At 28.6% G+C, this 24,007-nt stretch overlaps 4 protein-coding genes and 1 long non-coding RNA gene across 8 annotated transcripts; 3 read left to right on the top strand and 2 right to left on the bottom strand.

Moving 5' to 3' along the window:
• The first annotated feature begins 413 nt into the window (after positions 1–413).
• Positions 414–3,573, top strand: LOC111037758 (GTP-binding protein 128up). The gene is made up of 8 exons (XM_022320510.1): positions 414–662; positions 720–885; positions 944–1,074; positions 1,417–1,656; positions 1,720–1,888; positions 1,975–2,104; positions 3,222–3,344; positions 3,407–3,573. The coding sequence occupies exons 1-8, from the start codon at positions 621–623 to the stop codon at positions 3,507–3,509; spliced, it is 1,104 nt and encodes a 367-aa protein (XP_022176202.1). The 5' UTR covers positions 414–620; the 3' UTR covers positions 3,510–3,573.
• A 2,966-nt stretch (positions 3,574–6,539) lies between these two features.
• LOC111037761 (acylamino-acid-releasing enzyme-like) lies at positions 6,540–11,271 on the top strand. Of its 2 annotated transcripts, XM_022320516.1 has the most exons (13): positions 6,540–6,674; positions 6,757–6,971; positions 7,064–7,227; positions 7,318–7,466; positions 7,548–7,815; positions 9,193–9,341; positions 9,420–9,603; positions 9,688–9,939; positions 10,011–10,139; positions 10,227–10,435; positions 10,559–10,638; positions 10,806–11,021; positions 11,085–11,271. In XM_022320516.1, the coding sequence occupies exons 1-13, from the start codon at positions 6,666–6,668 to the stop codon at positions 11,206–11,208; spliced, it is 2,148 nt and encodes a 715-aa protein (XP_022176208.1). In that variant the 5' UTR covers positions 6,540–6,665; the 3' UTR covers positions 11,209–11,271. The 2 variants fall into 2 exon arrangements, with proteins under 2 accessions (XP_022176208.1, XP_022176209.1); XM_022320517.1 differs by lacking the exon at positions 11,085–11,271 and having other exon boundaries at positions 10,599–10,638; positions 10,806–10,882.
• On the bottom strand, positions 6,938–20,865 carry LOC111037765. Its single transcript, XR_002604909.1, has 3 exons — positions 20,759–20,865; positions 20,542–20,690; positions 6,938–7,017 (listed from the first exon to the last, which is right to left on the bottom strand). It is a non-coding gene; the product is annotated as an uncharacterized LOC111037765 (long non-coding RNA).
• Positions 11,315–15,990, bottom strand: LOC111037764 (clusterin-associated protein 1). The gene is made up of 7 exons (XM_022320522.1): positions 15,381–15,990; positions 15,080–15,276; positions 14,840–15,007; positions 14,453–14,766; positions 13,489–13,639; positions 13,299–13,428; positions 11,315–13,011 (listed from the first exon to the last, which is right to left on the bottom strand). Exons 1-7 carry the CDS (start codon positions 15,400–15,402, stop codon positions 12,824–12,826), a joined length of 1,170 nt encoding a protein of 389 aa, XP_022176214.1. The 5' UTR covers positions 15,403–15,990; the 3' UTR covers positions 11,315–12,823.
• On the top strand, positions 19,095–23,371 carry LOC111037763 (acylamino-acid-releasing enzyme-like). 3 transcript variants are annotated; one of them, XM_022320520.1, is made up of 15 exons: positions 19,095–19,260; positions 19,328–19,392; positions 19,460–19,674; positions 19,755–19,918; positions 20,009–20,157; positions 20,239–20,506; positions 20,804–20,952; positions 21,042–21,216; positions 21,301–21,552; positions 21,616–21,744; positions 21,819–21,899; positions 21,935–22,062; positions 22,607–22,686; positions 22,918–23,133; positions 23,199–23,371. In XM_022320520.1, the coding sequence occupies exons 2-15, from the start codon at positions 19,384–19,386 to the stop codon at positions 23,308–23,310; spliced, it is 2,127 nt and encodes a 708-aa protein (XP_022176212.1). In that variant the 5' UTR covers positions 19,095–19,260; positions 19,328–19,383; the 3' UTR covers positions 23,311–23,371. The 3 variants fall into 3 exon arrangements, with proteins under 3 accessions (XP_022176212.1, XP_022176211.1, XP_022176210.1); XM_022320519.1 differs by lacking the exon at positions 22,607–22,686 and adding an exon at positions 22,739–22,818 and having other exon boundaries at positions 19,095–19,392; XM_022320518.1 differs by having other exon boundaries at positions 19,095–19,392.
• The last annotated feature ends 636 nt before the right edge of the window (positions 23,372–24,007 follow it).

Below are 24,007 nucleotides of genomic sequence, written 5' to 3'. Positions count from 1 at the left end.
GGGCTTATAACATTTTCAATTCCATTGTCCGTAAACATAATAAACCATTACTAACCGCTGTAACCACAATACATCATTCATTTTTTATTTTTATACATTATGAAATATGATGAATTTAATAAAAATACCAATGTTTTCTATGTTCTTATTGGAGTATTATAAAAAAATATTATTCAAGTTAAAATATTTAACTACTGTAATTGAAGATCCGAAGGAGGACAGTTGTAGTGAGAAAATATAAAAATATATTAATCTGTTCCATAATGTTCATAATATACAATCATGGTTGGTCCATGTTCACCGTGACCACAACGACCTCAGAAGATTAGAGAGACAAGAATGGCTTTTTCCATGGATAATATTTTGAGGTTATTGTACGTTTCTTAGTATACTTCTTTGGTAGTCGGGTCTGAAATCTGAACGCCTGATATAGTGATACCCGGAAAATCATCTCACTTACTCAAGACTCAACACTCGATACTCGCTGCTCACTGTCTACTCTTGGATCAGGAGTAGTTCTATTGCTCCTACTCCGGATAAGACGTTAACATATTATTAATATAGATTTCATTCGATTTTGAAAATATTTTATACCTTATAAGTTGAAATAGTTCTTAAGGATGACGACGATACTAGACAGAATCTCGGCCATCGAGGCCGAGGTAAGTACAACCATTTTTTTTTACCTACATAACAATACTAACAACATTTTAATGTAGATGGCCAGAACTCAGAAGAATAAAGCGACAGCTGGACATTTAGGTTTGCTGAAAGCTCGTATTGCCAAACTTCGACGAGAACTTATAACGCCCAAAGGTGGCGGTGGAGGTACTGGAGAAGGTTTTGATGTAGCTAAAACTGGAGATGCTAGAATTGGTTTTGTAGGTAAGATTAAATAACTATCTCACAGATGATTAAGATTTGATTACATTTGTTTCCTCAGGTTTTCCTTCTGTCGGTAAATCAACATTGTTGAGTAATCTAGCTGGTGTTTATTCAGAAGTTGCTGCATATGAGTTTACAACTTTGACCACAGTTCCTGGATGTATTAAATACAAAGGGGCTAAAATCCAAGTAATTAATTTGAACTTATTTTGAGTGTAGAATAAACATAATCTGAGCAACAAAAACAGAATTTATTTATTTTAGAATATCTACATGTTGACATTTGTTGTACTTGTTAAAAAGAAAAAAAATTGTTTTAGTCTCTTTGTCTTAGGTATGTAATAAACTAATAACTAATTAATAATAATAATAAAAATTTTAACTATTCTCTCATGGACACACAAAAATGTTTACATATTTAGATTAATATTTAGTAGTTTTAAATTTGTATTAATAATTCCAATCATAATTGTTCTCTACTCAAAAAATATCAGAACAAATATTGACCTTCTGTTGTATATTTATTGATAGCTTTTAGATTTACCTGGTATCATTGAAGGTGCTAAGGATGGTAAAGGTCGTGGACGACAAGTTATTGCTGTGGCTCGCACATGTTCATTGATTTTCATTGTTTTGGATGTTCTTAAACCATTAAAACATAAAAAATTAATTGAACACGAATTGGAAGGATTTGGATTAAGACTTAACAAATCGCCACCAAATATAGTTTATAGGCGAAAGGATAAGGGTGGAATAAATTTACAGACCATGGTAATAGACATTTTTAGAAAAAATGTTTACTTCGATTTCAAATTTTGGTTTTTTTTATAACAGGTACCACAAAGTGAATTGGATTTGGATACCGTAAGAACTATATTATCAGAGTACAGAATTCACAACGCTGATATTACTCTAAGATATGATGCTACCTCTGATGATCTTATTGATGTTGTTGAAGGAAATCGCATATATTTACCTTGTATCTATATACTTAATAAAATTGGTTTGTATTTTATTTCTTTAGTAATATGAATTTAATAACAATATTGAATTTAATAAATATTTAATTAATTATTGGTTTGGTTGTAGATCAAATAAGCATAGAAGAATTGGACATCATTTATAAAATACCTCATACAGTACCCATAAGTGCTCACCATAAATGGAATTTTGATGACCTTTTAGAAAAGATGTGGGAATACTTGAAATTAGTTAGAATGTAAGTAATATACATAAGTTGTTAAACTTTGTTTATAGCAGTGGTGCAACTAAAAAGAAATATTATTCCTAAGTAAAATTATAGCTTGTCATTTAAGACGTATAAAAATATTTCTTTGTTTTTATAAGTTTAGTGTTGGGCATTAAATTTGTATAAAGACACGAACATTGACTGAGAAAATCTTTGTATTAAATTATTATAAATAATAATATATGCTATAGATAGTTGACAGGGTATTACATATTTTCATTAGTGAAAATCGGGGGATGACAATACTACACAATTATTTAAATTTGAAAATACCCACTAAAAAGAAATTTGTTGAATATTTTCTTAGTAAAAGTACTTGATATTTTTATAAAAAAATTTACTAATTTTCTGCGAGCTGCTGAGTAAATGAAATTATTAAAAGAAGTGCTCATTCTTGCATAAGAGTAGGTTTGAGTTCAATAAATGCAATTAGTTGTGCGTATTATATATGATGATATTTTTAAAATTTCTTTTAGAATAACCTTTTTCAATTTAAGTATCTTATATTTGAAAATATGATACAATACAGTTTCAAGTCATGGATATGTCTCTAGTTTGTGTCATCGCCTTTTGAGGCAGTAAAAATGCTTTGATTTTCTTCAACAGCATATTTTCTGGTAGGAAAGTGAATCTAGTTGGTACTTGGTACTTTTCGATTGTAAAAAGTAAAAAATTCACCTTAGTTTTCAAAAGCGGCAGGAAAAACTCAAATTTTTACGCAAAACCCGGTTTCAAAAAAATCAATTTTGTTTTTAGTGAACTTCAAAATATATGACATTTTCACTAAATTTTTATAATAATAGGAGCCATAATCTTTTTTGAAATATTGCGACTCTTTTTGAGCTATTTACAATTATAAGAACATTTCGAGTTTTATTTGTTTTCTTTTAAAGTGTCAGTCAAAAAGCTTATCAATTTAATTCAAAGCTCCTAGTATATTGTTACAATGGCAGTTGAAAAATATTAAAAATATATTTGTAATTTTTTTTATAAGCAATTTAAAGTTCAAATTTTGACAAGAATAGCTTGTCTTATGCTAGTATTGTATAATAAGTAGTAATAATTTGTTATGTTTTTAATTATGTAGTTACACCAAGCCTAAAGGACAGTTACCAGATTACGGATCTCCAATTGTCTTGCATAATGAAAGGAAAAGTATAGAAGATTTTTGTAATAAACTTCATCGCACCATCGCCAAAGAATTTAAATAGTAAGGCAATACTATACATTTTTTTTCTAATAATTTATTATTTATATATTGTATATGTTTAGTGCTCTGGTTTGGGGATCATCTGTTAAACATGTGCCTCAAAAAGTTGGAAAAGACCATGAACTTGAAGATGAAGATGTTGTGCAGATTGTTAAAAAAATTTAAATATAATATGTCTAGTACATATTATTTTAAATTTAACAATAATAAAAAACGTTATTTTTTTTAACATCTTTATTATCACTATCCCTGAGTACTTCTTATTTTTTCAGCTCTAGAAGTTCAAAGTTCTTTGTCATGTGTCATTAGATTAGAATCTTCTTCATCCTTAAACATCAAATCAGGATTTGTATTCTGTCACTGTCTGATAATAAGCGACCACAGATAAGCTGCACTTCCAACTTAAAACTATAAATAAATATTTTATTAATCCGCCAAATATCCGCATATAATTTTTTAAACTGCTCAAAATATTGAAGAAGAAAAACATAATCCTTAATATTCTTAGTTTGAATAAATATAATGAAGGATATTTCATGATTTAACTTTTGTAATAAGTATAGTTAAATATAATTATTTATTGAATATAACAATTAATTATACTTGCTGCTTCGTTTAATATTAATATCAGAAATATTTTCCAAAAATTGGTTGTTAAATGATTTATTGTTAGCTTCATCAAATATTTTTATTTTATTAGAAATCAAGAACAGTACTAATACATTGAACAAAGTTACATTGAAGGGTCTTGATATGATCTGTTTTTTTTCTCTAAAACATGCCTTACACTTCACAGTTTAACTCTCACACCTCAGAATGATCCGATTTCAATACTTTTTTTGTTTAAAGAGATATGCTTCTAACAAAGCGTATTGGATTCGGATTTTCAAAATTCTATTTCCAAACAAAATGATAGAGTTTTTAATATGACCAATCTTCATAAGCTTTTTGTATTAGTATGTTTGTTTTAGACCTCAAAAAATAAAAATTGAAGTTCAATGTTCCCTGTAGAAAATTATCCTCTAACGAAAAAAAAGGAATCAAATCCTACCACTTCGATACGTGAGAGTTTTTCCTGTAAAGCATGTTTTGAACAAAAAAAAATGTTTGGGCGGCGATGCTATTTACGTGTGGAACTGCTGCGCGTGCGTAGATAACCCGGAACCCGTATACAATTACACTAGCACTAATAATTAATTGTCATTGAGGACTAACACAAATTCCATGGGCGGCAACAACGAAATTGCATAATGATTAATGGCCCTTAATTAAATTTTTACATCATGTATTAAGAATCGTCTGGTCCCTACTCCCTATAAGCGACCCTTGTGCTGGGAGTTGAGAGTTAAGAACTTTTAGTTTCGTAACTTATTAGGTGTGCAAGATTTTAATGCCTATTTATGCAAACAAAACTTAAAAATCAAAATAGAACAAAATTGTACAAATAAAAGACCTAATAACATAGAATTGGGACTGTCAGCAAAATAACTGTAAATACATTTGTTTTATTGCACTTTAAATCTTGAATTATTCTCAATAACTTTAATATTATATGGTAATTTATTGAATCATTTTAATGCTCTATTAACATATTAATTTTCCATCTCTGTAGTATATAAGTTATCTTCAGAGGTACTTCTTGTTTTCTTTTCTTATTAGGGTGTTTGATCTTTTTTTTATGTATTTCTATTATTGACATTTTATCATATAATTGATCTAGTGAGTAACTTAGGATCAGTTTAGCATTTTGTATAATAATACAATTGTCAGGATATATATATATATATATATATATATATCTTACCCAATATATATAGTTCTACTGTACGCCGTACATGTGTATCCCGGCTGTAGCGAGATCTTTGAACTAAGTATTGTCAGAACTTTTTCCTCGGCGGCTTTATGTTGGCAATAGGACTACGCCTATAACGGAATCGATGTCTCCTGGAGGAATAAGGAAAACAGAGGATATACCCACGAACTAAGATATAGGCATATCTTAGTCCGTGGATAATGGATATACCTCATTCCCGGCGATTGTGCATCGGAAACAGATCTGTAGCTTTTAAAATACATAGAACATAGCCTATACAGTATTTTATCACAATATTTTGGATAAATTAAGAATAAAAACAAGAAATAGTGTACCACAAGTCCACAACGACAGCATATTAATATGTATATTTTTGACATGAAAACCTTAACTGTAAAAACTAAAAGCTGAACATTTTAACGAAAAAACAATTGCAAATATTTTTTTATTTTAACAAGTGTCAAAATTTAAAATTCAAACTCTTAAAAATAAATCGCGCCTTTTTAAAATAATTTTAATCCAGATACTCACTATTTCGCTCAAACTCAATATCTGGTATTGCCAATACTTGACAAACACCTTACTTGGGGTCCTCGCTTAAAAAACAAGTGCACGGCTCTCAGTTCGAGACTTCACTTTCTTTGACTTACTCCACTCCGACTTCTCTTTAAATACTAAAAGAACAATTTACATGGTTCTTCTAAGACCCATGCATTACTACCGCATTCAACTTTGGGGCTCAGCCAAACCTTCAAACACCAGAATAATACAGGCATGCCAGCCTATATGTCTACGATTATTTACAGGTGCGCTCGCTGCAGGTACGTCACCAATGACTCACTTAATAAATAAGACATTTTGCATTCCAATTTCCAACCTTACATAAACTTGCTACGATCAACCATAAAAAACACAAACAAAACTTTCAGTTCTCACTCAAATCCTATTATCACCCACTTCTTATTCGGGCAAATTCCAGGAAACCCACCCAGGCTCTTAGGAACCTACTCTCTTCCTAAAATCATTAACGCGAGATGCCGTCAATGAGCTACTTCCGCCTCTCGCCAATAATCCCCCTCCAATTTACTCACTGCATAACAATGTAATTATTGCAGATTGTAAATAAAAAACTTTGTTCAATAAAAAATATTATGCATTTGATCTAGGCTCAGACGCACGGTCTTAGACCGTGCTGGTTTATAATTAGTGGAAACCCACTATTCTACTATCTTCATCCTGATATTTTCAGATAAGATAGTATAGACTATAGGTACACCGTATACCGAATACTGAGCACGAAATCTATAGGTCAATATGATTGAACTACGGAAGTTCAAAGGCCAACCTAACTATAAGTGGTTTGGTAATATAGTATAGTACTATAGTACCTATTTGGTAGAATAGTTTGCTTGGATTGTTCAGTAAATTAGGTACGCAACTATCCAAACTGAATAGCACGACTTTAAGTAGGATTATTGGAATAGTAAACATAGGTACCTATTTTTTAAATGGCTCAAGTAAGAAAAAAATATATAAAGATGCACACGAGTTTATGGATTATATATTTGACCAAATATTACTAATTGTATGACATTCCAGTTGGATACAATTGTGGCAGCATATCGCGTGACCGCACAATATCCGGAATTAATATCTGCTAGAATACTTAATTGCTCACAAGCTTCTGTTAGTGTTCATTCTGTTTGGATACAAAAAGTTTTGGAGAGGCAAGCGGTGATCAGGTTCCGGCAAACCGTCTTTTCAGATTATAAGACTTATACCTCAACATCGCCGCCGACTGACATAACAAATGAGTAGGTATAATTGCACATAAATCGCAGGAACACTATTCACGCGTACCTATATGAAAAAATAATAAAAAATAAAATTAATAATACTCATTTAGGTTGATAAGCGCACACTCAAAATCAAGTAAATATTTTTGTGTGGTCAGAGAAGTGAAATCCGGAAATGAAATCAAACAGTTTTTAGAAGTATGGGCCGATTTTTCACTGGTAAAAAATTATGACTTGAGCGCTTTAGATGTGCATGGAAAAATTTATGCCGATGGTTAGTAATAAAAATTATACAACATTTACATAATTTATTATTAGAAATTTGATTTAATTTGCTTTGTACGTTTGGATTATTATTTTGTAGGCGAATTTGGAACTTTAGATTGGTCTCCAGATGAAACAAAAATTGTATATATTGCTGAGAAAAAAGTCCCAAAGTCAGAACCATTTTATAAACAAAAACCAAAAGCAACAGCTGATAAAGATGTTGTAGATAATAGTGAAACTGTGCCGGTATGTATATACTTATCATTTTTACAACTGTGTGAGTTATTTATACCTACTTAATAATTATGATGATGAATATGTATGTAGGGTAAAGAATATGATTGGAGCCAAGATTGGGGTGAACAGTTGGTCGGAAAGATTACTCCAGTTTTGGTGGTATTTGACATAAAAACAGACACTATAGATGTTCTTTCAAATATTCCAAATGATGTTAATCCTGCCACTGCAGTATGGACACCTGACGGAAAAGGAGTCGTGGCAATTGGACACATAATCACTCCTCGTAAATTAGGTTTAATTTACTGTGCCAATAGTCCCAGTATTGTATTTTCTCTCACATTAGATGGCCAATATGGTTAGTACATTACTTTGTATAATATAGTTTATTTTTAAAATTAAAGTATTAATATTTATTGCATTTTTTGGGCTATACTACTAGTTTTACTAGACCAATGAATGTATTTTTGTTTTTCAAATTTAATTTTTTCTTACCTACATATTTTGTGAGCAAAAAATATACTTTTGAATAATACTTTTGGAAACTCATTAGTCATTACCTTTATGAAAAATACTCAAAAATGCTTGTCATTAACTAATGAGAAAGTTAAAGTTAATTTAGAAAGTTACTTTATTAGTAACTTTGTAACTTAACTAGTAGAATTGAATGTGTAGAATAATCTAACCTAACTCGTTAAAAACAATTAGTACAACTAGTTTTGTTTTATGTTTTCATTCTAAAAATTATAATGGTTCTTAAAACTGATGAGTGCTGACTATTAGTATCTATAAACTATAGCCATGATCATATCTCATTAACAATAAATATTGCATATTTTCAATTTTAAGATAAAAACATTTTTCTTGTCATTTCTTATTAATTATTTATATTAGTTATACAGTACACCTAATTCTTGTTATACATGTTAACTATATTACACAAATATATAGTATCATACTATTTTGATATTCTGTGATCCAATGACTGATATTCCAATTTGATTCCAAGAAATTGAGGTTATTAATAAATTACCTATCTACTTACAAGTTGAGATATTCGATAAAAATATCAGTTTGGTCACCAATAATTTAAGTTTGATACCGAGACACTGAGTAATTTATTTATTTAATATCTAACATATTTTGAACAAACGGGTTTTAAATTTACATTTTAAGTTATAAAAAAAAATTACTTCTAACTTGATTTACAAATTAAAAAAAAGTTAGAACTAACTTATTTTCCAACTTGGTTAGTTTTTGTATTAAAGTAATTTTACATTAACTAGTTGAAAAAAATTACTAACTTGCCCAGTCTCAAATTCTCGTGTAAAAAAAAAGAATGCTAGATTAATAGAATAGAGATATCAAATATAACCTATTGTAATAAAAATGTAAACAGTTAATAAAGCCATATACCAAGTTATTTTATATTCAAATGGATATTCTGTATTTTTGTTGAAGTGTTAAGTAAGTTTGGAGTTTCTGGTGGTTAGTAGAAAACAGTTGTTTTTACAGTTGTTGTATTTGTATGATTCTAAAATATTTATAAGTGGTTTCATTTGAGAATATAATTTTAATTGCTTGATTGGGCAGTATAAATTCTATTACTTATAATTTTAAATTAATAGGTGTTCATTTGTTATTAGATACCAATTTATAGATATTTTCATGTAAGTTAATATATATATACTTTACTAATAATTTTACATTATAAAGTTATTATTTTATTGCATAGATGTGTTGAGTTCCAATTCAGAACAATTATGTGTGAGGTATCCCAGATTCAATTTGAATGGCACCAAGCTTGTGTGGTTAGAACGCTTAGCGGGTGGACCACATAGTTCATGTTTTAAACTGATGTCTTGCAATTGGTCTACAAAAAAGGTTATTTTATTCATATTCCATTTCTTAGTTGTATGAAAATTACTCTTAACATTTTAAATTAATATATTATTACTCTAGATTACTACAGTTGTTGATTTTGACAATCAAATACTTCCCAATACTTTTGATTGCAATGAACAATTACCATTCTATGGCCTATATGATCAGGCAATACCAAAAAATTGTTGGCTGAATGATGATAAAACTATTGTGTTAAGCACTCCTCAAGGTGGTTCAATACATACATTTGCTATTGATACTGGTAATATCTCTACTTTATTAGTTAATACATAGTTTTATGTTCAACAAAATATTTTTGAAAGCCAAATTTTTAATTATTTTTCAGAATCTAAAGATATTCGTTATCTTCCAATCACCAAACCGTTTCATGAAAGTGTTAGTGTAATAGATGTTTGCAACGATGTCTTGGTCTGTTATAAATCATCACTTAATAAACCTGGGCAGTTATTTGTTATCAAAATTCTTTCTACTACTCGAGCATATGATTTTACTAATATTTCCATTCACGCAATTTCACCATCTCGTAGTCTTCCTGACAGTGACAACTTTGTTGTTGAGCATGGTTATACTCTTTACAGTAAGATCGAAATATGTAAACTAATTACTGAGATCTGTAATAAATAAATAAATATTTGATTTAATTTATAGATAAACCTACTACAATTTTTTATGGGCCAAAAAATAATAATTGTCCTTTGATTATATGGCCTCATGGAGGCCCTCATTTATCATCTTCAGACTTTTTTAGAGCGGATATTGCATTTTTTGTTCAGATAGGTAATAACAAGTTGTAATAATATTTTGATTATAGTTTTTTATTTTATTTTAGTTATAACTTTTTTGTTATTATTGACATGTTATTAGGTTTTGCTGTATTATTTATCAATTACAGAGGATCGACAGGCCTAGGTAAAGATTATGTTGAATCATTACTTGGTAATATAGGCGATGCTGATGTCAAAGATGTTTATAATGCAGTTCAATCCAATCCTTTGTGGTCCAATAGAAAATTGGTGTTATTTGGTGGTTCACATGGTGGATTTTTGGTTACACATTTAAGTGGACAGTATCCTGTAAGTACTGTTTTGTATATTGCTGTACTATATATTAATGCACCCTGATACAACATAAATGTTTCACATACGTAGTAAACCTTTTTCGGCTTTATTTTAATTTATTGAATAATTTAATTGCAGTCAGCGTTTAAAGCAGTGTGCGCACTGAATCCTGTTACAGATTTGATAACTATGTTCGGGTTAACTGATGTTCCTGACTGGTATGTTGTATACTTACTTGTATTGCTGTGTTTATAGTAGACTATTTCATGTAAGATGTTTTATTTTAGACTTAATATAAAAGTGTATAAATGAGTAGGTATTTAGTTTAGTGACAATTAATAAGCTTAATAAAGATAAATGATTACTTATTTTTACTTGTTTGCAGGACCATTACAGAAGCTGGTTACAATTTCTCTGAAGTAGATAGCTTGGCAAATTCTAAAGAAATTTTAATGAAATTAGCAGATTGTTCGCCGTGCAAAAACGTTCATAAAGTTCAAGCTCCTACACTTTTATTACTTGGTGAAAAAGATTTGCGTGTCCTTCCATGTCTTGGTCTGGCATATTACCATCTACTTAAGAAGCATGGTGTTACGGCTAGGTAAATTTCCTTTAATAATTAGTAGTTATTACTATAGTTAAAGTTATTATGTTTTTATTGCAGAGTGTTGATGTACGATGATTGTCATCCATTAAGTACTGTTACCGCTGACATGGATAGTTTGATTAATGCAGCACTATGGTTTATCCAGTATTTAAATAGTAATTTTGAAAAATCAACTATCTAAATCAATTATTTCTTATTAACTGTGAAATGTTATAAAAATATTTTTAATATATTTTATTCTAAGTCTAAAATTTTCATACTATTCTCAATTAAATTATATTCCATTATTTTTGTGGACTAAGATTGAATATTTATTTTTTTTTTTTTTAAATTAATTAATTTTTTTATTTATTCTTCAGTTAGATAATGAACCCCACTGAATATTTTCGTGCGGAGGCCCATGAGTTCACAATTAAAAATATAAATTCATTAAATAGTTAATATGAATTAAATATTTATAATTTGCAATATTTCTTACATAACTAAAATATCAATATAAATAAATATGTATATTTTTTTCTTAGTTTATATAATACTAGCTGATCCCCTGTACTCTGTTACCCGTTAAAAAGGCCAACTCTATATTATTAATATATTTCATTTTTATTTTATTTTTTGATTACGGACACGCCAATCTTGCAGACAGCTCGTCTTAGAGACCTTGGTAAGCAATGTGCCAAAATTTAATATGATACATGCTTATACCTGATCTGCCCAATTAACCAATGGCAACCAATATTCAAAAAAAAATTCTAAAATTCCTCCCACAACCAATAGCCATTTATTAACAACAATGTCCTTATTCTGGGTTGGACCTACCGGGTCCAATTGTGAATCTAAATCATCCAGAGAACAACTTAAATACACACAAAAAATCAGTGATATTGAATTGAGTCCAGCTTATTATCTTAATATCTTTGAATAGAGTCCGTATAGATAAAATGTCATAACTACCTACCTTGAACTTTGTGCATCATATTATAGCATAGTATCGGATATGCAACAATAACAGATATTGAAGGGTTTAAGTTTCGATTTCATAAAATGACTATTGTTATTTAAAAAAAAAATATTTTATCATACATGATTATTATTATTAAAAACAATGAAAGCAAACGCACACATTTTTGGGAGACTACACAGCCAACCTCCACTTGGTGTCTCCTGGGGAACACTAATAGGCTGAAGGGACTCAACTCCGATAACTCAAAAATATTTTTGGGACTCAATTCAATGTCAGCCCAAAAAATGTCATCAATTGTAATTAAATTTATCATAATTATGTACTATGTACTTATTTATTAAACTTTTATACTTGTAATAGTAATATAAAGTTGTAGTAAATTTGTGCCTCATCTTTATTTGTGGTATTTTTTAGTAAATTACAGGAAAAGAAAAATGTTTGAGTAGTAGCTTAAATATTTGAAAATAAAATGTCCATAAATATTTAAATTCATAAGTGATTTTTACAACACTGTAATTTCACTACAATGATTATATTAAAATGATTTAATATATCAAAAGGCATGAGGTAATCAGTATATGTTATTCAATATTTTTCATAACAAAATTACAAGAGGTTAAGTAGGTGCCCATGTACAAGGTGTATAAAGAACAATTACCGAATTATTGATCCCTCACTGTATTGTCAAATAATTTTAACAGTTAGACAATATAATTATTATTTTAATTTATTAAATATATTATATTTATCAATTTCTTTGGTTTGGGGGCCATCTGTTAGACACACGACTCAAAAATATTAAAATATATTATTTTTTTAAACTATTAATCTATCAGTTGTCACTATCACCACTATCACTATGAATACTTCCTAGTTTTTCTGCTCTAGAAGTTGATAGTTCACCATCGGATGCCATTATATTGGAATCTTCTTCATCATCCAACATTAAATCAGAATCTGTTTCACTGTCTGATAAGCGGCCAAACATGCCACGGTTTCTGCTTGTAGCTGCACTACTAACTGAAAAGTGTAGATAAGCAATTATAAATAATTATTAATAAACAATAATAAATTATAAGTTAATCCAAATATTATATTTATAAAAATTACTGAAAACATTGAAAAACATTTTTATCATGAATATGTATTCATAATTTGAATTTCAAAAATAAAAGAAGGATATTTCATGATTTAATTTAATTTTGGTAACTACATATGGTATTATTAAATATGATTACTTATTGTATAGAGTTAGTTAGTCATAAATAATTTAGCCAATATTGGGTAAAATATTGTATTTTACTTACCTCTTCCTTTAATACTAATATCTGGAGTATTTTCTAAAAATTGGTTATTGTATGGTTCATTATTAACTTCTTCCAGTAGTTTTAAATCATCATCTTGTTTATTATTTTCAATAATTTTTTTCGCCATTTCCTTGTGTAAATAAAAAACATTAACTCATATTTTAATCTCTAACTATTAAATATAATTTACTTGTTGTTCTTGTATATGTATTAGTTCTGCCTGAGCCACCTGTTCTTGTTGATGCTCTAAGTAACTTATACATCTTTGTCTTGTAATATATTCTTGATATAAATGTCTAAGTTCAGATTCTAAGTCTTCAAATTCCTCTAAGAATGCTGGCCTTTATAGTTTAAACAAAATATTTAAAAAGTGAGAAAGTAGGAAACTAGTAGGTATTGAGCGTACCCGGTCAATGCCATTAAAGTAATTTATTTTACTATTTATGTAGCAGTACAGCAGGTTAAATTCATTCTTCCAAAATGCATTAAAAAATTTCATTGTGTGTAAAAAATTAAAATAACAAACTTAACTACTAATATTGTTTGCAAATTTTCGTGATTTTATAAAATTTGAATTTCAAATGCTTATAAAAAAATGTTTCTTGTGTATCTTTAACTTTTTTAAATTACTACAATAACAATTGATGAAAAATATTTTAGCTATTAATTTTTCAAATTTTTATCAACATTTTTTGATGCAAGAAAATACTAATATACATTTTTGATGACAATTTTAAGAATCTACAGTATTCTGTAGTTATTTTTTTGTTAACTCAAAAAAATCAATTTTCTTGAACATTGGGTTTGAGTAAAAATTTATAAAAATAATTTTTTTGGGGAATTTTCTATTTACATCTCAGAAGTACCAAATACATCCAATTTGCAATCAAAATCCAACATTCAAGTTGAAAATCAAAGCTGTATTTCGACTACTTATTGTGAACACAGACATAAAAAATACATTATTTTAAATTTTTAAAATTAATAAATCATTCTGCTCAGAATCTAAAATAATAAATGATAGGTATACCTAGGTAGGTGGTACTACCGCTATATTTAATTTTTAGTCTACAAATCATATTTAAATAATAATTAATCAAGGATATTTATAATTTATATCATTTAGAAATTTTGTACATTTCCTAAATATTTACCTCACTTGTTTCAACGTTTGAAGTCTCTTTGAATTTCTTTCTAAATCTTCTCTCCGTTTTGCAATTTTTGCATCCAGGTTGGCTTCGGTTGCAGAAATATTTTTTATCAAATCTCTTGTATGTTCAGTTTCTTTTTTTGTTTTCTGAATTAGTGTCTTAAGGCTTTGTTCAACTTCATTAATATCCAATGCAGCATTAACTCGGCTATCTCTGATTGGCCGTAGTTCACTTTCTTCTTCTAAAGAACGAAATAAAACAGCACCTTTTTGAGTGATTTTTGATGCCAATTCTCTTGTCGATTTTAATTCATTGGCCTAACATAATAATAATTATTAACTGCGTGAATCGTACAAATGTCCATTAGAAATTATATTTGAAATAGAATACTTTGTAAGTTAAGTTAGTTTCCAATTTGATGAAACCTTCATCCTCATTAGTTTGTTTCGTATTTAATGCGTTGTTAAGTAAATCAGTTATTTTTAGTAGTTCACCTACTGCATTTCGATCTGCTTGATACAATTTCTTTACATTTAACTTGACATTAGTTTTAAGAACCTATAAAAATAATATTTAATTTTTTTAGAAATCATCTTAATAATGTTTACAATTAAACTTAGGTATATTTACAAAAAATTCTACAATTGAACGAATGAAATAAACTCGTTGTTCAGATGTTTCAATTTCTTGTGGTAAATTAGTGTCGGGTTCGAAACGCAGTGCCAGCCAAAACAAAATATCAGACACCAAACTAAAATTTGGACTATGGAAGCTATCCATAGATATTTGATGATGATATCCTAATGATCGCATGACTTCAGTAAACTCTGTAAAAGTAGGTATTTATTGTGAGGATAAAGGACTAGTGCTATAAATAAGTAGGTATGAAGTTATATCCTATCAATAATATAATAACATTTAAATTACTTACTAAATAAATCCCTGTAAGACATATTAATATACTTAGGTATATTTTAATAGTGTCTAATAATTACTAAACGAATAGGTAGGTTATTGCTCTTCCTACATGCATAAGTCCAGAAGGGTCAATGGTCATGAAATATTTGTTGTTAGATACTATTCGTTGCTATGGCCCTTTGGATAGGTTTATGTAATTTCAGTGGTGGTAGATGGAGATATACTGGAAAATATACTATGTGTATAATATTATAGTACACCAAACAATAATTCTCTATAATTTATAATAATATAATATATATACTATTACTACATATTTTGTTTAATATAATATTATTTATACGAGGTAATATTTCGTAGGTTACTATTTAGGTAAAGTACTCTAAGTATTAATTTTAAGTGTATGCTCTATTCTGGTTATTTCGGCTTATATTCCCAAATTTATAATTAGGTACCTAATAAATGTTATAACTATAACATACTGGTGTAGAGACCTATTAAATTAGTAAAAGAGGTGTTACCATTGGGTTTCTTCCTCAACACGTCATTCATGTTATTTTATTCTATTTTTCTTTATCTAATTTGCTTATTGTAATTATTGTGTACACTGTACAGATTGTAAATTTTCTTTCTTAATAAAAAAAAAAAAACTATAACATACTATACATTTAAAATATTCATCACAGCTTTATAGAAATGTAATAGGTAGATAACTTTTTTTTGGAATAATCCACTATAGGTACCTACGATAAAAATACAAGCTTTATAAATACAAAAACAAAATTTGAAGTTTCCAAAATCAAACAAAAAAGTGGACAAGTAGATAACAGCTGTGCTTAGTCAGCTACAAAATAAACTTGAGTAGGTAGGTACAGTTTTGCCGAAGTCTATACTATTAATTATTACTGTAGTTTAATATAATGACATACTTATTAATATCACAAACCGACAAACCTATGTTATTGTAATATTGTTATTAATTTTTTGTGTTCATGAATAAATCAAGGTTTTCAAGGAAGAATTTGGAGTGTATCGATACGTATCGAGGCAATTTTGAACGTTCAAGAAGTTACACGTGCAGTATACAAGCGATACGTACCGACCCGTATCGGACTCGGACTTCCATACGAGGTGGTACGTATCGATACGTATCGAATTTTTCTTCTTGAAAATCTTGAATAAATTACAGCTTGAAATTAATCCCAATATTTTGAAAATGTCAATGTGAGTATAGACGTATAGTACCTATATAATATAATACTCGGAAAGTCCTCAATTTCAAGTCCTCACATCCCACTTTAATAATATTTTTGAATTTCAACAGAAAAATCGTTATTCTTCGTCCGATTATAAAATTTCTTTTAATTTTGGATTCACTCGCTTTCACGTATGAAAATTATTATAATACATTTGTTTTTATAATTTCTAATAAATAAACTTATGAGGAATCTTCCATCAAATTTTCTTGTCTTAGGTGATAAAATTAAGCATTTTATGAATTTTATACCTACTTCAAAATTTATACTTCGAAATAATTTTAAAAATATCATGAATTTCATGAACTTTCAGTAAACACTTTGAACGTTGAATGCTTATTAACACAAAATTGTCAGTATGTATTTTCGATTTATTTTAGTTACTGTAAGAAAAACTCATCAAGAGGCACTGTGTGTTTATGTTTCAAGGTTTTTTTACTCACAAACAATAATTTCATCATACATAAATTTAAAAAAGTTGAACATCTCTAATACCTTTAAATATCCTGAGTACCTAATTTTTTAAAAATGTTATCATTTATTAAATGCTTACATGAATATTTGGTGAGCATTTTAAGTCCATGGTTATTTATTGTATCAAAAGAAAAAACAAAATCGATGTTGTTAAAAACTGGTTTTTTGTAAAAAATAACCATTTTTCGTGTTTTTTAAAAATAATAACGGTCAGTGGACTATAATATAATTAATCAACATAAACTGTGTAAGTGCAGATATTACACTGATTATTAGTTCATAATGTATTATTAATTTATTTTTCACGTTATACATTTTTTTATCGACCTAAATAATTATTATAGGTACTCAACTGTATATAGACGCAATTTTAATAATAAAATTATTATTATGAGAATGATGAGATTACGAGAAGAGAACAAAAGCCGGTCACATTATCACTACTCACGCACAGATATATAAACATACTAGATAGCGGACGACCATTTACTTGATGTTATTAAATGTGTGTCAGCGGCGGCCATTTGTCAAGACGGCAATGTTTACATTATGCAAAATTGATAACAAATGAGTAATCAAATTATTGAAAATTTTGTTTGTTTTTTTTTGATTTAAAATTATAAAATATATCAAAATTCAAAGGTATTTAAATAGCAGGTGAACACCAGATAATTGTATAATATATTTATAATATATTTTATTAATATATAATGGTTTTTACTTGCTCTGCTCATGGATGTTCAAATAGACAAATTCCTGGTTCGAATATCCATTTTTGTGGGGTGTGAAAGAAGGCAAATTTATTGGGTTTTGTGACTTAGGCAATGAACTTGATCTTGAAGGAACAGAAACGTTAGCAACTGAAGCGCTTGTGTTCATGCTTGTAAGTTTAAACGGTAAATGGAAGCTACCAATAGGCTACTTTTTCCTAAATAAAATAACTGCTGTAACACAGGCAGAATTGGTTAAGACAGCACTTACTTTGACTGATAATGCAGGATTAACAGTATGGGGCATTACTTGTGACGGTGCTTATAGTAATTTAGCAACAATGAAAATATTAGGTTGTGAATTTGAAAACAAAAAAGTACTAATATGAAAGAAGCAAAAAACAATATTATTTATTATATTTTAGGCTATATTATAAAACAAATAATAAAAACACTTGAATGTGAGTCGTGTAAACAATGTCTTTTTAAAGATATTACAGATCACGACTATTGTAATGTACATTCATAAACACGATTCACAATATTAAAAAATAATGGTGGTTTGATCAGTGGATCAGAAAGTGCATATAAAATTATTCAGGAAGCTGAAAATTATTTATTAATATTTACATCAAATTTAAAAAACCTTAATGTACACAATTTAGAAACTAGAATTTTGTATAATTGTATTAATAAATTTTCTTTGAATACATCCATTTTCCCATCACACAGTTGTAATAATGTATTTGTTTTATACTTAATTATAATATATACCTACCTTAAGAAGGCACTAAATGCGTTAATTTTATTAAATCCTCTACTCCTTTTATAGTTTATAATACAAATATATATCTACCATATAGTATATACATTATAAATATACTACTATTACTACTAAATTTATCTAGTTTACTAACTTTCACTATTGTTCTTTTACGTTAATAAGTTTTGTATGTAGGTATCTACTAGCTATATACCCATGTTGCAAAAGTTAGTTGTACCGACTAGCCATCTGAAATATGATCTTGACCAAAACTTAGATCATACAATGTTTTCTATTAATTAATATTCTGCTTTCTAGCAAATTCTAGTCTATTCCGTATTTAGTATTTTCTGAATACTGCATAGTGACTATAAAAAAATAGTGAGTATGTTTTGAATATTTATAAAAATTATAATTTATCATTTCCTGTTATCAGTGAATATTAGTAAACATTGCCGTGTTAGCATATGGTGGAACAAGACACACTTTTCGGATAGTCGTGCGCTATCTAGTATGTTTATATATCTGTGTACTCACGTAACAATCTTATCTACAAATTATAATCTTAGTTCATCTTAGTATTCTTGTCTATGGTTCATTCGTTCAATGTTGTTCTGTTCATCTGTTGTCTGTTGACTGTCGTTCAACACTCAAAACTGTAAACACTTAAATATTCGTATTTCGCAATTCGTAAGTTCAAAGGCTGACAAAGCTTTATGTAGTAAACCGTTAATTTGGATCTGCTTATTGTTAATAGAACTATCCAAATTCTACAACTATAGATATATAAATATTTAAGTACAAATTTGTAAAATGGCTCAAGTAAGAAATTAAAATACCATAGAAGGTCAAATTATAGAATATCATTGTTAATTTTGTAACATTGTAGTTAGATAAAATTGTAGCAGCATATCGTGTAGCTACTCAATATCCGGCACTAATATCTGCTAGAATACTTGATTGCTCTAAAGCGTCTGTTAACGTTCATTCTGTTTGGGTTCAAAGGGTTTTGGAGAGGCAAGCCAAAACTAGGTTCCGGCAAACTGTCTTTTCAGATTATAAGACTTATAATTTAACATCACCACCAACTGATATAACAAATGAGTATAATAAATTACATATAAACCATTATGACATTAAACGTGACAAACTTACTAAATTAAAAATAAATGATATGCATTTAGATTGATAAGCGCACACTCAAAATCAACCAAGTATTTTTGTGTGGTTAGAGAAATTGAATCTGGAAAAGAAATCAAACAGTACTTAGAAGTATGGGCCGATTTTTCACTTGTAAAAAATTATGACTTGAGCGCTTTAGATGTGCATGGAAAAATTTATGCCGATGGTTAGTATTAAAAATTATACAACATTTACATAATTTATTATTAGAAATTTGATTTAATTTGCTTTGTACGTTTGGATTATTATTTTGTAGGCGAATTTGGAACTTTAGATTGGTCTCCAGATGAAACAAAAATTGTATATATTGCTGAGAAAAAAGTCCCAAAGTCAGAACCATTTTATAAACAAAAACCAAAAGCAACAGCTGATAAAGATGTTGTAGATAATAGTGAAACTGTGCCGGTATGTATATACTTATCATTTTTACAACTGTGTGAGTTATTTATACCTACTTAATAATTATGATGATGAAAATGTATGTAGGGTAAAGAATATGATTGGAGCCAAGATTGGGGTGAACAGTTGGTCGGAAAGATTACTCCAGTATTGGTGGTATGTGACATAAAAACAGACACTATAGATGTTCTTTCAAATATTCCAAATGATGTTAATCCTGCCACTGCAGTATGGACACCTGACGGAAAAGGAGTCGTGGCAGTTGGATATACAATCACACCTCGTAAATTGGGTCTAATTTACTGTACTAATCGTCCAAGCCATGTATTTTCTCTCACATTAGATGGTCAATATAGTAAGTTTGTATTATTTACATTAAATAATAATTACCCTTTTAAATCTGTATAGAAATACTTATATTATATCGATGAATTCAACTGTCATCTTTTTAATTATGTTTTTATTTATATTATTTGGTGAACAAAAATTGAATTCTTAATAGGTAATACTTTAGGAAGATTGCTTTACCTATGTTAAAACTAAAAAAAAGTTTTATGATATAATTAGTAATAGTTGTGTATGCATATTTTCACATTGTTTAACTTACCATTTAAATTATTATAATTATACTTATTATTTTACATTATTTTAGCTGTGTTGAGTTCCAATTCAGAACAATTATCTGTGAAAACTCCCAAGTTCAATTTGAATGGCACAAAGCTTGTGTGGTTAGAACGCTTAGCAGGTGGACCACATCATTCATGCTTCAAATTGATGGCTTGTAATTGGTCTACAAAAGAGGTTATTTATTTATATTTTATTTTATTTCCTAAATCTATGAAAATTGCTATAACATTATAAATTAGTATAATTGTTTGTTATAAATTTAGATTACTACGGTTGTTGATTTTGACGATAAAATACTTCAAGTCAACAATGAACAATTGCCATTCTATGGCCTGTATAATCAAGCAATACCAAGTAGAAGTTGGCTGAATGACAACAAAACTATTGTGCTGAGCACTCCTCAGGGTGGCTCGATACATACATTTGCTATTGATACTGGTAATAGTTGAACTTTATAAGTTGATACATTGTTTTATGTTCAACAAAATATTTATGAGATACTAATTTTTAATAATTTTCTAGAGTCAAAAGACATCCATTATCTTCCAATCACAAAACCATTTCATGAGTGTGTTAGTGTATTAGATGTTTGCAATGATGTTTTAGTTTGTTATAAATCATCGCTTAATAAGCCCGGGCAATTATTTGCCATCAAAATGCTTTCTACATTTGAAGCATATGATTTTACTAATATTTCCATTCACGAAATTTCGCCATCTCATAGTCTTCCTAACAGTGAAAACTTTGTTGTTGAGCATGGTTATACTCTTTACAGTAAGATTCAAACAAATAAATTGATTACAAACATCGTAAGTAAATATTTAATTTTATTTACAGATAAACCTACTACAATTTTCTATGGACGAAAAAATAGTAATTGTCCTTTGATTATATGGCCTCATGGTGGCCCCCATAGTTCGTCTTTAGACTCTTTTATAGCTGATGCTGCATTCTTTATTCAAATAGGTAATGTCAATGAATGATAATATTTTGTTAATAATAATAATTACGATTGTTATTTATTGTTGACATATTATTAGGTTTTGCTGTGTTATTTGTCAATTACAGAGGATCGACAGGCCTAGGTAAAGATTATGTTGAATCATTACTTGGTAATATAGGCGATGCTGATGTCAAAGATGTTTATAATGCANAGGCGATGCTGATGTCAAAGATGTTTATAATGCAGTTCAATCCAATCCTTTGTGGTCCAATAGAAAATTGGTGTTATTTGGTGGTTCACATGGTGGGTTTTTGGTTACACAATTAAGTGGACAATATCCAGTAAGTACTTATTACTACAGAGAATACTTAATAGTAGGGATGGGCCGATACCACTTATTATCGATATCCGATATTCCGATATATGCTGCCGATATAAAACCGATACCCGATAATATATGGAAATGTTAAAACAACATTTTTGACAAAAAAAACATGAGCCGATACCACCATAAAACCGATATCTAATATAACCGATACCTGATAACACAAATAATATTACCTAGAAAAGTGAAAACATTGATTATTATAAAATAATCTATAGTATTTGATTATTGATAACCTAACCTGTGCATTTGTGAACTATGATACTATCAATACCATGCTGATCGATAGGTTTTTTTTTTTGGCATCGGTTGAAATATCGGTTTTGAAAAAAAACCGATTTCTAGTATCGGCCCATCCCTACTTAATAGTGAATTGTACATTAAAATTATTTATTAAAATATTAATGAAATGATTCATATTTAATATATATGTTTCCCCTGAGGCTGCTCATAGAGTTTTTCTTTCAGTAATAATTTTAAATTTAATAATATAATTGCAGTCTGAGTTTAAAGCAGTGTGTGCTCTGAATCCTGTTACTGATTTGATTACTATGTTTGGGACAACTGATATTCCTGAATGGTATGTTATATTTATAGCAGACGTTTTTTTCATGTCAACTGTTTGATTTTAGAGTACATTTAAAGCTGTATCAACTAGAAATCCTTGTATTGATTTGCTATCGCTTTTTGTTACTTCTGATATACCAGATTGGTAAGAATAATTTTCATCAGCAAGTACTTGTATAAATTCGTCTGCTACACACTTTAAATGTTTAAAAGAAAGCAATTACTTATTATTACTAATCTGCAGGGATATTACAGAAGGTGGTTATAATTACTCTGAAGTAGATAGTTTGGCAAATTCCAAAGATGTTTTAATGAAACTAGCAGATTGTTCACCGTGTAAGAACGTTCATAAAGTTCAAGCTCCTACACTTTTATTACTTGGTAAAAATGATTTACGTGTTCCTCCGTCTCAAGGTCTGTCATATTACCATCTACTTAAGAAGCATGGCATTACAGCTAGGTAAATTTACATTACTATTTAGAAGTTATTACTGTAGTTAAACTTATTATATGTTTTTATTGAAGATTGTTGATGTACGATGACTGCCATCCATTGAGCACTGTTGCCGCAGACATGGATAGTTCAATAAACACTGCATTATGGTTTAAAAAATATACTAGTGATGATTCTGAATAATCATACTATTATAGTTTAGCTGTATAATATATTACCCATTCATCCATGTACTATCCATTTAAATATTATCTATGACTATTCCGCATTAAATTGTCAAATTAAAAAACTAATTATTTTGAGGACAATTTTTAATATTAAGAAGAATGTAATTACATTTAAAGTATATCATTATTTATAAATAAAGTGGTTTAAAAAATTTTTGAAATTATTTTCTTATGAATTTTAAATATCAACTGATAGATAATTAATTATTTTTTACTTTTTTTTTTGTTTTTTTTTTTAACAATTGAGAGAACAATTACAAGTTAATTATTTGTCATAATTACACATTTTTTTTTCACAAATAAAAAAAAAACTACAACTGGATTGTTTTTAGTATTCATTACATATATATAGTATGACCACAATAATAACAAAAAACTACCTACTTACACAGATAATATTATAGTGTGTCATAAATTTCAATTACTACTTGTTACACAGTTCCGTGCGGACAGCCGTCGACTGCGGTCACGTTTTCTTTTCGCTGTCTCGTACAACGATATGATTATGATTACTGTTTATCTCGAAACAATTGTCTCAGTCCTACAATAAGAGAAGCGAAATCGTACCCATAGAAAACTTTCAGTTTCCTCTTCACGCACAGCCCTTCATCGGAAAAAGTGAATATTAATAATTTAAACTATAATACTAATTC

Source organism: Myzus persicae, unplaced genomic scaffold, assembly GCF_001856785.1.
Source record: "Myzus persicae strain clone G006 unplaced genomic scaffold, MPER_G0061.0, whole genome shotgun sequence".
NCBI classification, from domain to species: Eukaryota; Metazoa; Arthropoda; class Insecta; order Hemiptera; family Aphididae; genus Myzus; species Myzus persicae.
The sequence above is the reverse complement of the archived record's forward strand: the minus strand, read 5'-3'. Positions and strand labels throughout refer to the sequence as shown.